Here is a 12,704-nt window from a genome sequence, read left to right as displayed (position 1 = left end):
GATGAGCTTCTTCGTCAATTTCTAAAACGCCTTCAATTCGATGAATACTTCCTTACATTACCGCAGTGCTCGAATAGTTGCTTCACTTGGAACGAGAGTATATCGACAACACTGCCGAGTTAAGGAAGAACGCCTGATGAACATTCGAGAGTTGCCAAATTTCCTTCGATAAAATGTTTATTTTTGAGGAAAGCTGTTAATATTTTTCCTTTAAATTGTCAGACTCTCTAGGTGAAATCGTGAACAGAATTATCTGAAAAATTGGGAGGAAAATATTCATAAGTTTACCCGAAAATTCGCGTTTTGTGAAATGAAATTTGGCGACGCCTGAAGGTTCATACGACGTTTTTCCTTAGCACAACAGAACATTACTCATTGACATGAAATATTTAGAGCAGTGGCGTGGCGTGAATGATCGATTATCGACATTTCCTCATTTGAATCCGTGGTAATGAATCGATTATTAAGGTGTTCGCTGCGAACTTCCTGTTAATCGATCCTTTTCCATAGGTTTAAATGACAGATCAATCGATATATCGCAAAGCACGCCACGCCACTGATTTAGAGGCAGTTGATAAGAAAAGTTAAGTCAATAATCAAGTCAATCTTTCCTCTTCTTCTTCCTCTTCTTCTTCATCTTCATCAACTGCGGAGCAACGGGAAACCATGTGTTCAATCGAAAGCACGCCTTTTCCGAAAAATCATGCGTTTTAGCGGACATAAATCCAATGCATCCGGTTTTATGGGCGCATGACGTAATTCAATACTGCCACCGAACGGGGGAGGAGGGTTGGTCGGTACATAAAAACGAAGATAGAGCAATTAAATATAATGGACCCCATACTCGTGCCAACCAATGATACAGACAGCGGGAACCGGATATGCGAGTCAGTATGGGGCGGTTATTTGAGGACTTGATTCCGAGTATGAGCATTATCGTCGCTCCTCTCTCGTAAGGACGTATTTCAATTTCAACGTGAGCCCTGTTCTCTGTGTGAATCCATACGTTCCAGGGCTCACGTGGAATTGAGATACGCCCTTACGCCAGAGGAGCGACGTTATGTTTGCAGACAGCGTCCGATTGGATGCTCCTTTGTCAGTTTTGTACCGAAAAATGTTTAAATTTAAATGAGCCAATTTTTCAATCATTTGAAAAAGCAATTAGTCTAATCATTAAAGGTCTTGTATCCTGCCATGCTAAGGAAAAAACGTCGTATGAAGCCCCAGGCGTTGCCAAATTTCCTTAGATAAAACACGAATTTCCTAGTAAACTTATGAATATTTTCTTTCTAATTTTCAAGATGATTTTGTTCGCAATTTCACCTAAAGTTCCTGAAAATTTCAAGGAAAAAAATGTATAACTTTCCTCTGTTACTGTTAAACCATCAATTTTTTAGAAAGTTTGTGACTTTTCTACCTCGAAATTGTCACATTCCTCAGATTAAATTGCAAATAAGTTCATCTAACACAAACTGATTGCGGTAGACGCACGGTGGGTCGTAAGACAGTATGTTGGAGTTTTTTGCCAACGTGCGTCAAATTCAGCATAAAGCTGAAAATCTCAATACAGAGGAAAAAAGCTCATATGAGCACAGTTTTCTTTCAAAGAGATATACAAGCATATATCAAGCATATCTCTTTAAGGGAAAACTTTGATCATAATATGAGCTTTTTCCCTCTGTATTGAGAATTTCAGCTTTATGCTGAATTTTGACGCACGTTGGCAAAAAACTCCAACATACTAAATTTATGTACTAACGTAGAAGAGAAATATTCATTAGTTTTCCGGAAAATGTGCGTTTTATCGAGTGAAATTTGGCAACGTTTGAAGTTTTATACGGCGTTCTTCCGTAGCGCGGTAGAGCGTGTGTTACACACCGTCTGCCGTGTCTTTATCGCGGGCAAACAAACGCACGGAACAATGTTTGAGCCTCACCGGCCGCGGCCGAAAATCCCCCGCCACGAAAAAGAGTCCCTCGGTATCCGATGAAGCCCGTGCTCGATAACATCCCCCTCTCCCCCAGTCATACTCCCCCACCCGCCCCCTTTCGATCGCCTCTTCTTGGCGTAATGTTCGCTCCCGCCTGGTTTGATTCCGATACAGCAGGGACGAAACAAAGCGAAAGGGCGAGCTTGCCAATTTTTCACGGGGCAGGTCGCAGGTATCCCTTTTCCAGTTTGAGAGTCCTGTCATCGAGAGACTCCGGGCAGCGATGGAAAATTTCATGGAATTAATTCGCGTTAAATTTCATGATGTTTTATTTGAAACTTTTGGGGATGCAACCAGGATGCCAAGAAACGCCTAGAAACAGTGATTCCAAATATGTAAATCTTTTACATTGTGCAAAGGTTTTCGTTTAGTTTAGAGGTTAGGTTGGGGTTTTTCTCTCTAAACTCCCCTTTTTGCCCCCCGTTTGTGCCTGGCACTCCTCAGAGTAACATAATACCGCAGCATCAACAGAACGACCATCAGAAACGCTTTCAGACCTCCAAAGGTTTAATTGGACGTATTTCTACCAAACAGACCTACGTGCAGGTGAGAAATATGGGGTGTGCTCGTGGAAGCTGCATAAGAAGCAATGTAAAAGTGGGCGTGATTCCTTTTGAAGAATTGGAAAAGCGGGATATTGCATTCTATCAAACAGACCTATGTGCAACTGAATGCGGAACTCATGAGCCGCGGGCATGGCAAGAGAGCGTTGTGGACAGGGCTCATGAGTTAAAGCGCCCCGACGACGATCTCCCCGTCACGCTCCTCGTTGATCATTGCCGCTGACGTCACTGGCGCTTTATTATTCTCATTCACTCTTACGCAAAAAGAACTAACGAGCACACCCCAAATTTATCACCTCCACATAGGTCTCTTTGGTAGAAATACGTCCAATTAATAATTCTAAAAAATTAATAAATTTCAACTTCTGTGAAATTTATTCGAGCCCTATGAATTTTCACTTTCCATCTCCAACTCCGGAGTTGCCGGCATACGGTGGATCGAGTCGATAGGAGAGGTCGGACAAAATTTGGAAACTTTAAACGCTTGTAATCAGGGTGTCTATCGGTCCCCAATGTCCCCGATTATTCCCGATTTTGGAAGGGTGTCCCGATACCGAACCGATACCGAACTTTGCCGAATCGGAATTATTTCAGAATCTTTTGATAAAGAAAATGGCAGAGCCGGCCAGGTTGGTCTAGCGGTCAGCGCGTCTTGACTCTAGACCAATAGGTCCTGGGTTCAAACCGCGGTGGTGGCGACAAATTTTCACGGAACTGAAGTGTGGATCAGCAGAAACAGATTCCACTCGATCTAATCCCTGAAAATTTCAAAGCCAGAGCATGGATGTGCCAAAATCCCCCTGATGTCTATTGCCAGTAAAAAAATAATCTCTACGTTAAATTCTTGTCTATTGATGGCTGTAGATTCGTAAACTGGAATAGAAGCCAAATAAACTGCAAAAGGAAAAAAGAAAGAAAAGAAAATGGCAGCACTGGCTCGAAAAATGCTTTCAAAACAAGCGAGCATTCTTGCTGCACTAAAATGTATCGATCACAGTCCCCCTTTTCCTCTCGGGTCCCTCCTATATAATTTAGCTGCATCTCCCTATTGAGAGGGAAAAGGGGGGAAGGGGATGGTAAGTCAACATACATTTTAGCGTTTCAGCTACCGTTCGATGGATTGTTGAATGCTCGCCGATTTGCCCGCAGGGGCGAGGGGAGATGTATCTCCTTAATAGCGCGTCGCGATCAAAAATGAAGTTGCCAGCGTTGTTTTAAAAAGTCGAGCTTGTGATCCCTCGTTTGACGCTTGTTTGTCGGGTTATTATTACTTCTAAACAAATGAAAGCTTAACAGGGTTGACGTCAGTCTGAAAAACCGATAGAATCGGAGAAACTGACGGCCAGGCCAACTGTTCACCCTCGCCGGTCTTTTTTAAGACTTGCCGTCTTTTCACCAGCTACTGAGTGCTCTTTCCCATTACTTGATCTCAAATCATAGAAATTTTGTCCAAACTTTAGCGAATATCAGTTTTTTTTTTTTTTTTTTTTTTTTTTTTTTTTTTTTTTTTTTTTTTTAAAAAAAGAGGGTGGAAATTTTGTTCGAATGTGGGGGAAAGTCTGGGCAGTAGGCAATTTTTAAGTCAGAAAAATGCAAAAATAATCGGGAAGAATCCAACAGTATAACTCTAGGATGGACACGTCGTTTTAAAATATACAAAATACAAGAGGAAACATATTGGGCGGTTTACAAAAGCTGTAGAAGAGTCATGCCTATACTTTTATCTAAATCATAGAATTTCTTCCTTTATATTTTGCCGAAGCAAATCATTATTTCTCAAGCTAAACTATATTCAAAGTTATACTGATGAATGTCATTCGAGGATGGCAAAAAAACAAGAAAAAGGAGGAAAAAGAAGAAAAAGAAAAAAGATGCGGTAGGGTAAAAGCGCTTTTAAACTTTTCGTAGTCACAGTGGAAACCGTTTGGAGACTTCTTAAGAGAGGGAGCTGTGAAAGGAAACGCCATGCTGCCGTGCTGAGGAAAAACGCCGTAAGAACCTTCAGGCGTTGCCAAATTTCCTTTGGTAAATCACGAATTTCCGGGAAAATTCATGAATATTTTTCCTCCAATTTTTCAGATAATTTCATTCGCAATTTTAACTAAAGTTCCTGAAAATGTCAAGGAAAAGTATTCATAAATTACCTCAATAATAACCACTCCATCGAAGGAAATTTGGGAACTGTCGAGTGTTCTTACAGCGTTTTACCTCATCACGGCAGTATACGGATAAAACCCTCAGTCCTCTTCCCCGGTACACTGTCACATTAATCTTCATGTAAACCATCACTTGATGCTACCTCAAAGGCAGCGAAACCGACCCCGCTGAAAACAAAGGGAAATTTTCAGAAAACGCATCATGTGGCTCCCCAAAAAGTTTGACGTTCCATTCGACCGCCGTAAAACCTTCCTCGGGCTCCATTATCGTCGTCCCTCCGTCATAACGGCGTATCTCAATTTCCACGTGAGCCCTGCTCTGCATTATATATATATTTATATATATAAAGGGTATATGTATATATAGTACGGATGAATATATATATATATATATATATATATATATTATATATATATATATCCACGCTTCCTGGGGCTCATGCAAAGGTGGAGATACGACGTTACGTCGTAGGGGCGACGTCATGAGTCGATGCACGGGGCGGAGCGGTAAAAAGTTAATTTTAAGGTTTCAAAGGGTTCCCGATCACGACGAGCCGAGGGGGGGGGGGGTTGCAGTTATGGAGCCCCGCGACGATAATTCAAGGAGAGTGCTCCACCGATGAGGGGGAGGGGGAGGAGGGGGAGGGGTGTAGTGAAAGGGTTCCCGGTGTAGTGGTGGAGAAGCCCGCAACTGCACGGCGAGAACCCGGGGCGCGACGGGTGTTGTTTGCGCGCGGCGGCGGCGGCGGCGGCGAGCGCTCATAATTGCGTCATTTCCATTAATAAATTAACCACCGACTCTTTCGATGCGCCGCCCGCGTCCTGGCTATTAACGCTAATTCGCCGCGCGCCCGGGCGCCGCGTTGCCGAACCCGTGACGTGACGCGGTGACGTCTCGACGTGCGGATCGATCCGAGGATCGCGTCGAGGAAACCAGGGTTGCCAGTCAGGGAAACCCTGGAAATGTCGGGGGATTTTAAAAAGTCAGGGAAAATGACAAAAATGTCAGGGAGAATTTGTTAAATCACCTTCATTTGCTTTCTAGAATGGGTTTGAGGTTTCGAACAACAAATTTCGCCTGAAAATTATTTTCAATTATGCCTTCTTAACCACCCGTCACATCTTCAACTGTCAGGGAATTTGCGGAAAAACGTTTCCTTATTAAAAATTATCCTTGTGAATATGATTTTTTTCATTATTTCAGTAATTTCGTTGCAAAACATGTACGTTTGCACAATCCTAGCAACATTGAACTGCTCTTGGTTCCTTTTTGCAAAATGCAATCCCCTTGTTCATCAAATTTCGATAAACCTGTATGGGGACAAGCAGGGAATTCCGGGAAAACCTGGAAATGTCAGGGGATTGTAAAAAGTCAGGGAAAAGCGGGCAATGTCAGGGAAAATGACGAAAATGTCAGGGAAAATTTGTTAAATCACCTTCATTTGCTTTCTAGAATGGGTTTGAGGTTTCGAACAACAAATTTCGCCTGAAAATTATTTTCAATTATGCCTTCTTAACCACCCGTCACATCTTCAACTGTCAGGGAATTTGCGGAAAAACGTTTCCTTATTAAAAATTATCCTTGTGAATATGATTTTTTTCATTATTTCAGTAATTTCGTTGCAAAACATGTACGTTTGCACAATCCTAGCAACATTGAACTGCTCTTGGTTCCTTTTTGCAAAATGCAATCCCCTTGTTCATCAAATTTCGATAAACCTGTATGGGGACAAGCAGGGAATTCCGGGAAAACCTGGAAATGTCAGGGGATTGTAAAAAGTCAGGGAAAAGCGGGCAATGTCAGGGAAAATGACGAAAATGTCAGGGAAAATTTGTTAAATCACCTTCATTTGCTTTCTAGAATGGGTTGAGATTTCGAACCACAAATTTTGTCTGAAAACTATTTTCAATTATGCCTTCTTAACCATCCGTCTTATCTTCAACTGTCAGGGAATTTTGGCAAACGTTTCAGGGAAATCAGGGAATTTCATTCTCTATACTCTGTGGCGACCCTGGTTGACTGACATCACATAATGTAACAAACTTTAAAGAAGTCTGACATGCACTGAGAAAAAATTTCGGTCTTATGAACCGAATGCACGGTGTTCAACATCAGCCGAACTGTTCGTTTCATGTGACCGTTCTCGGCTCTGGGACCGTATCTTCGGTTCATGCAACCGAGCTTTTCCGTTCGTTCTGTTAGGTTTGGATGCTCGGTTGCATGAGCCGAGAATACGGTTCCCAGAACCAAGAGAGCGGTTACATGAATCGGACAAAACGGAGCCGAAATCGCGGACGCACGCTCGCTTTGAAAAGTTCGAAAGACTCGAAGGAATTTCAAACGCGCCGGAATGGCGGGAAAAAGATGGCAGTGAAGTTCTGCAGCAGTCAAATCGCTATCTCCTCTCACGAAAACGAGGTTAAAATCTAAAACACGATCATCATTCAGACCGGAATAGCGAGGCACTAGGCAGGTAGGGTACGTAGAGATACCTTTCGAATGTGGTTACGACTTACGACGCCGCACAGTGGATTGTGAATCAGAGGGGTCAGACATGAAATTTTTGACTAAAATCGAAAATTTTAACGTTACTTTCGTCACATTTCAAATTTTGAGGGGTGCTTCCAGAAGATAGTTTCCCGAGGAAACCAACGAAACCACTTTTAGACCCTCAAATTTTTGTATAAACTGAGTTATAAGCTCTTAAAGTTTTCAAACGTTGTCCGACCTCTCATATTGACTCGATCCACCGTGCGCCGTTCGGAAGAATTCACATCAGCCCCTTTCAAAAGCACTGCTCGTCACGTCTTGCCAACGCCCCCGCTGTTAACAGCAAAGCACAAATCATCAGCGAAAGGTGGCACTCAAAGATGAAAACTTAGCTGCGACACCTGGTAGCCTCCATTTCTCAAGCCACCCCAATCCTCCTTGGAAGGCCTGCCTGGAATTACGCCGTATGAACGTTCAGAAGATGCCAGCATTCGATAATTTTATGCTCGCCGGTCATAGGCTACTGTGGCGTGGCGTGCTTTCTGATATGTCGAAGGCAAATAGTCAAATCAGGCATTTTTTCAAATGCCGAGGCAAATAGTCAAATATTCTTACTTAGTTTTAAAATTTTGATTTTTCACTCCACTTTTAGACAAAATAATTCGTTGCTCCTGTTAGAAAGAATTCTCTGTAAAACATGCGGCATACAATAGTATTTAAACGATCTTAAGATCCTGAATGCACATTTATCATGAAATTTTCAGCACGACATAAGACGTAGAATTTTTAAAATTTTAAAATTTAAATGTACTAAAGGCATGTAAAAAGGAAGGAACAAGGAGAGTTCGCGGATTTGAAGAGTTATTCTTCCCAAAATATTGTAACCCCGTGAACTCTTCGCCATAAATTTACAGAATTGCGGAAACCATCATTTGAATATTTGCTTATGCATTTGATAAAATGCCTGATTTGACCGTTTGCCTGCGACAGATATACTGATTGATCTGCCGTTTAAACCTGTGAAAAAGAATCGATAGAAGGGTGTTCGCAACGAAAACCTTAATCATCGATCTTTTACCACAACCTCAAATGGGGAAATATCGATAATCGATCAATCACGTCTCGCTACCGATGAGCTACATTCATCATCGGAATTAAGGGCCTTGGGGCAACAATGCAATGATGTATCAAGTTTATAGTCTTATCTGGTAGAACACGCTGTGTGTATTTGTCAGTACGCTGATCTTGAAATTTATAGACAAAGTGGTAGACAAATGAGCCAAGAAGAATATGGAGCGATCTTCCCGGCGGAAGTGAGTGGTCACAATGGACTACGAGAGTAAGCAATAGACTAACTAACGCGCGACAACCCATGAGAGATCTTACAGTACAGTCATACCATTAACATCCCCCAAAGTTTGAAACAACAGCCAGTTTCAACCACAAGGTTCAGTCCATTTTCTCTCTTACCTCTTTGTTCATAGCTTTGTCTATCATTTTCAAAATTCAGCCTACGGCTGTCGTTTCTTTATGTTGCCTTGTCACTGAAGGCAATTTATACTTGGATCGCATTTTGCAAAAAGGAACCAAGAGCATTCAAATGTTGCTAAGATTGTGCAACTTTGTTTGCATTGCAAATATACACAGATTATCTAAACAAATTTGATCTTTACTTTGAATAAACTATAACTTAAGGACAAAAATTACCTTTGTAATTTTAATTTTTTGCATGATTTCATTAATTTTACTGAATGTATGTAAGATGAACAATCATAGCAACATTGAAATACTCTCGGTTCCTTTTTGCAAAATGCAATCCACTTGTGGTAAGAGCGGTTCAATCGATCGTTCAGGTTTTTGCAGAAGCAACTATTCGAGCATGGTGGTGATGCAGGGAGGTATCCATCAATTTGAAGGCGATTTCACCGGCGAGTCACGATGAGAGGCATACGAAGGAATTGAGCTGTTTAAGGAACGACCATGAATATAAACTTACACTTCATACATTACAATACTCTACATTTTCCTATTAGTAATGGCCTTCAAAACATTTTTCAAAAACTCATAAAAAAAACTGTTAAAATGGTCGTATTAGGAAACCTTTTTTATATCTTTGAGGGAAAATTGTGCTCATGTGAGCTTTTCCCCTTCTGTAATGAGATTTTCAACTTTATGCTGAATTTTTAACGCACGTTGGCTAAAAAAACTCCAGCATATTGTAAAACCTTTTGTGGCTATTTTTTTTAATAAAATTTAAGGGGAAAAGGGTTCCAGAAAACTCTTAAAATATCACTGTAGTTTTTCAACATTTCTTCCAAACAATTTTAGTGTTGAAAAACCACAGTTGATATTTTAAGAGTTTCTTTTTAACACTTTTTCACTTAAATTTTACAGCTCGTACACTGGAAAAAGAAACACACGGAATCTAGAGTCCAGACTGTTGAAAACATCGACAAGAAAAAGGACTCTTGTTTCAATCAGATTTAAGCTTAAATCAAAAGGAAATCCGCTCAAATTAAGAGACTTGGTTCTTGATTTAAGCTTAAATCTGATTGAATCAAGAGTATTTTTTCTTGTCGATGTTTTCAAGAGTCTGGAATCTAGATCCAATGTTTTTTTTTTTTTTTTTTTTTTTTCAGTGTAAACTTTAATTTAAAACATAGCTAAAAAGGGTTTCCTAATACGAACGTTTAACAGTTTCTTAAAGAGTTGTCCTTTTGAAATTGAAGATTTTTTTAAAAGTTTATTCAACAACAGTCGCTACCAGCCGACTGATTATTGAAATTGATGGACAAAGCTATGGACAAAGAAGACATAAGGAGTATGGAGCGATCCTATTGGTTGAAATGGGTGGTTCCTATAGACAAAGGGAGAAAATGATAGACTAACTGTCGGATCTAACTGTGTCGGATCTCTCGTGGGTTGCCGTTAGTTAGTCTATTACCTACCTCCTTTTGTCCATTGCAACCACCCGCTTCCACCAATAGGATCTCTCCATATCTCTTTTGTCTATAGCTTTGTCTATCAATTTCAATAATCGGCTCACAGTGTTGTTTCTGTGAAGTTTGTCTAATCCTCGATTCCGGTGTCTGTTGCAGAGCTGAACTCGACGCTGGAGCCGCTACCGGGTCACGATGACCTCCAACTAGGAGCGACGTTCAACTCGCGGGAAGACTCGCTGGGCGAGGACATCCTCTACGAGCGCGGGGCCATGTTCTCGGCGGTGCTCGAGCCCTCGGGGCCCCACACCTCCACCTCGCCCTCCTCCCCGCACTCGCGGGACTGGGCCCACGCCCACTCGCTAGCCACGAACCAGATCAGCAGACCCGCCGGCCCGGGCAACGACTCGCGGGCCGCCGAGACGCCCAAGATCAAGTTCAAGAGCAGAGCGGGGGGCCCCACGACGCCGGGGCCCAACTTGGAGCAGAAGGTCCCCGGGGAGGAGCCCTCGGCCGGGGCCACCGAGGCGGTTGGGGTTGCGACGTCGACGAGTGCGCCGGAGTGCTCCTTGGACTGCGGGCCCAAGGGAACGTGTATCGTCAACTCGGACGCCTCCAGTTATCCCGGCTTGGAGCGCTGTCAGTGCCCGTATACCAAGTCCGGAGCCCAGTGTAAAACAGGTGAGATTTTTGAATTTTTTTCGTAGTTTGTTGCGTGTTGTTAAGCACATTTCGCAGCGCACTGAAAAAAAAAGTAGCTTGGATCAAGCATGATGATTCTTGAATTTGCCGCCAAGAATTTTTTTTCTTGCTTTAAGCTGACTTTTTCTTGATACAAGAAAAATAATGCTTGGGTTAAGCAAAAAAGTAGCTTGGATCAAGCATGATGATTCTTGAATTTGCCCAAGAATTTTTTTTTCTTGCTTTAAGCTGACTTTTTCCTGATACAAGAAAAATAATGCTTGCGTTAAGCAAAAAAGTAGCTTACATTAACCTGAAAAATTCTTGATTTAAGAAGAAATAATTCTTGGCGGCAAATTTAAGATTCTTTTTTTTCCTGTGCGTTGCCACAGTCAGGGGAAACCGGGAAATGTCAGAGAATTTTAAAAAGTATGGAAAACCGGGAAATGTTAGGGGAAATGACGAAAATGTCAGGGAAAATTTGTCAAATCACCTTCATTTGCTTTTAAGAAAGGGTTTGAGATTTTGAACTCCGAGTGGTTTTTGGGATTTATTCCTCTTATGTTCCCCAGTCTACGAACACAAAAACATGAGCCGCCGCCCGCGGCGCGCACTATGGTCCGAAACTCAAGAATAGGAAGAAATAAGTCGGATAATGACTGAAAGATCACGAAAGTTTTGCAACAGCTGTTTTTTGAGTCGCTAATTTCGAATTTGACGTCAAATTGTCTACATGTTAACACCCTGACGTATAAATTGTGGGCAAGTTTATGGCACGCTGCGGCCCGGCGTGCTGTCAGCTCGAAACGCGTACTGACGCCTACAAACCTAAGAGGATACTTCAAGCATTGCACAATGCGTGAAGTAGACGCCTACAAACCCAAGAGGATACTTCAAGCATTGCGCAATGCGTGAAGTAGACGCCTACAAACCCAAGAGGATACTTCAAGCATTGCGCAATGCGTGAAGTAGTCCTTTAGGTTTGTAGGCGTCAGCGCGTTTCTCGCAGGCAGCACGCCGCAGCTCTCCCTGCGGGCGGCTGCTGACCGATTTCTTGCGGGGAGAGCTCCCTGGTGGAGAAACTTGTGTATCGTGTACCTTTTTTTTTTTTAGGTTTTTGGGATTTATTCCTCTTATGTTTCCCAGTCTACGAACACAAAATCACATTAATCAGACCGTAAATAGGGCCTAATATCCATGTTTTTCCCCCGTCACCTTTCTTCCAACAATCCTATATTTTTTTCACCCGGACCGTGTGAAGCAATGTGTCGATGGAAGGGAGGTTTGTCGCGGCGGCCGTAATCACTTGCGCTGTTCCATCGATTCGCCAATTAGTGTTACAAGATAAGACACGGCGGCTTAATTGGAAGGACCCGCGACCCGCGGTCAATTACGGCAACCGTAATTACATCGTGTAGTGTTAACGCGGATGAGAAGATTGCCGCTCCAACTATTTTGCGTTGCTTCCACCGAATCCCATAGACGCTATTGTGCCACGTCCAGTGTTCGAAACTCACCTTTGAGTTTTAGGAGCCATGTGGCGCATCAAGCTCGATTTTTAGGCGCCATTGAAGATTTTTTAGGGGCCAAATTGACTTTTTGCCTGTATATTACGGCGTATTTAGTGAAAAGTTAGACGCAAGATGTTTTTGTAACAGAACTAGTAGGTAGCTGTAAATTGGGGAAGACAAAAGCACTAAGGATGAAATCGTGAAGAATAGAACAAGCTTTCACTTTTAGTGCTGAAAATTTCGAATAACCACCTAATATGAAAATTCAGATTTTTAGAGGGCAATTTCTAGGGGCCACGTTGGCGCAGAACCTTCATTTTTTAGGCGCATTTGGTGCGTTGGCGCCGCAGTGAGTTTCGTACACCGGCCACGT

The 12,704-nt window shown here is 42.3% G+C and overlaps 1 protein-coding gene across 1 annotated transcript in view; it reads left to right on the top strand.

Annotated features, from left to right (window-relative positions):
* The window catches only part of SP2353 (EGF like, fibronectin type III and laminin G domains protein pikachurin), a 458,909-nt gene that overhangs the window by 224,850 nt on the left and 221,355 nt on the right, over positions 1 to 12,704 (top strand). Inside the window, exon 3 of the mRNA XM_019048593.2 lies at positions 10,299 to 10,820. Coding sequence (XP_018904138.2) covers positions 10,299 to 10,820 — 522 coding nt within the window. The remainder of the gene's footprint in view (positions 1 to 10,298; positions 10,821 to 12,704) is intronic.

The sequence above is a fragment of the Bemisia tabaci genome, chromosome 10 (genome assembly GCF_918797505.1).
Source record: "Bemisia tabaci chromosome 10, PGI_BMITA_v3".
Taxonomy (NCBI): domain Eukaryota; kingdom Metazoa; phylum Arthropoda; class Insecta; order Hemiptera; family Aleyrodidae; genus Bemisia; species Bemisia tabaci.
The sequence above is the reverse complement of the archived record's forward strand: the minus strand, read 5'-3'. Positions and strand labels throughout refer to the sequence as shown.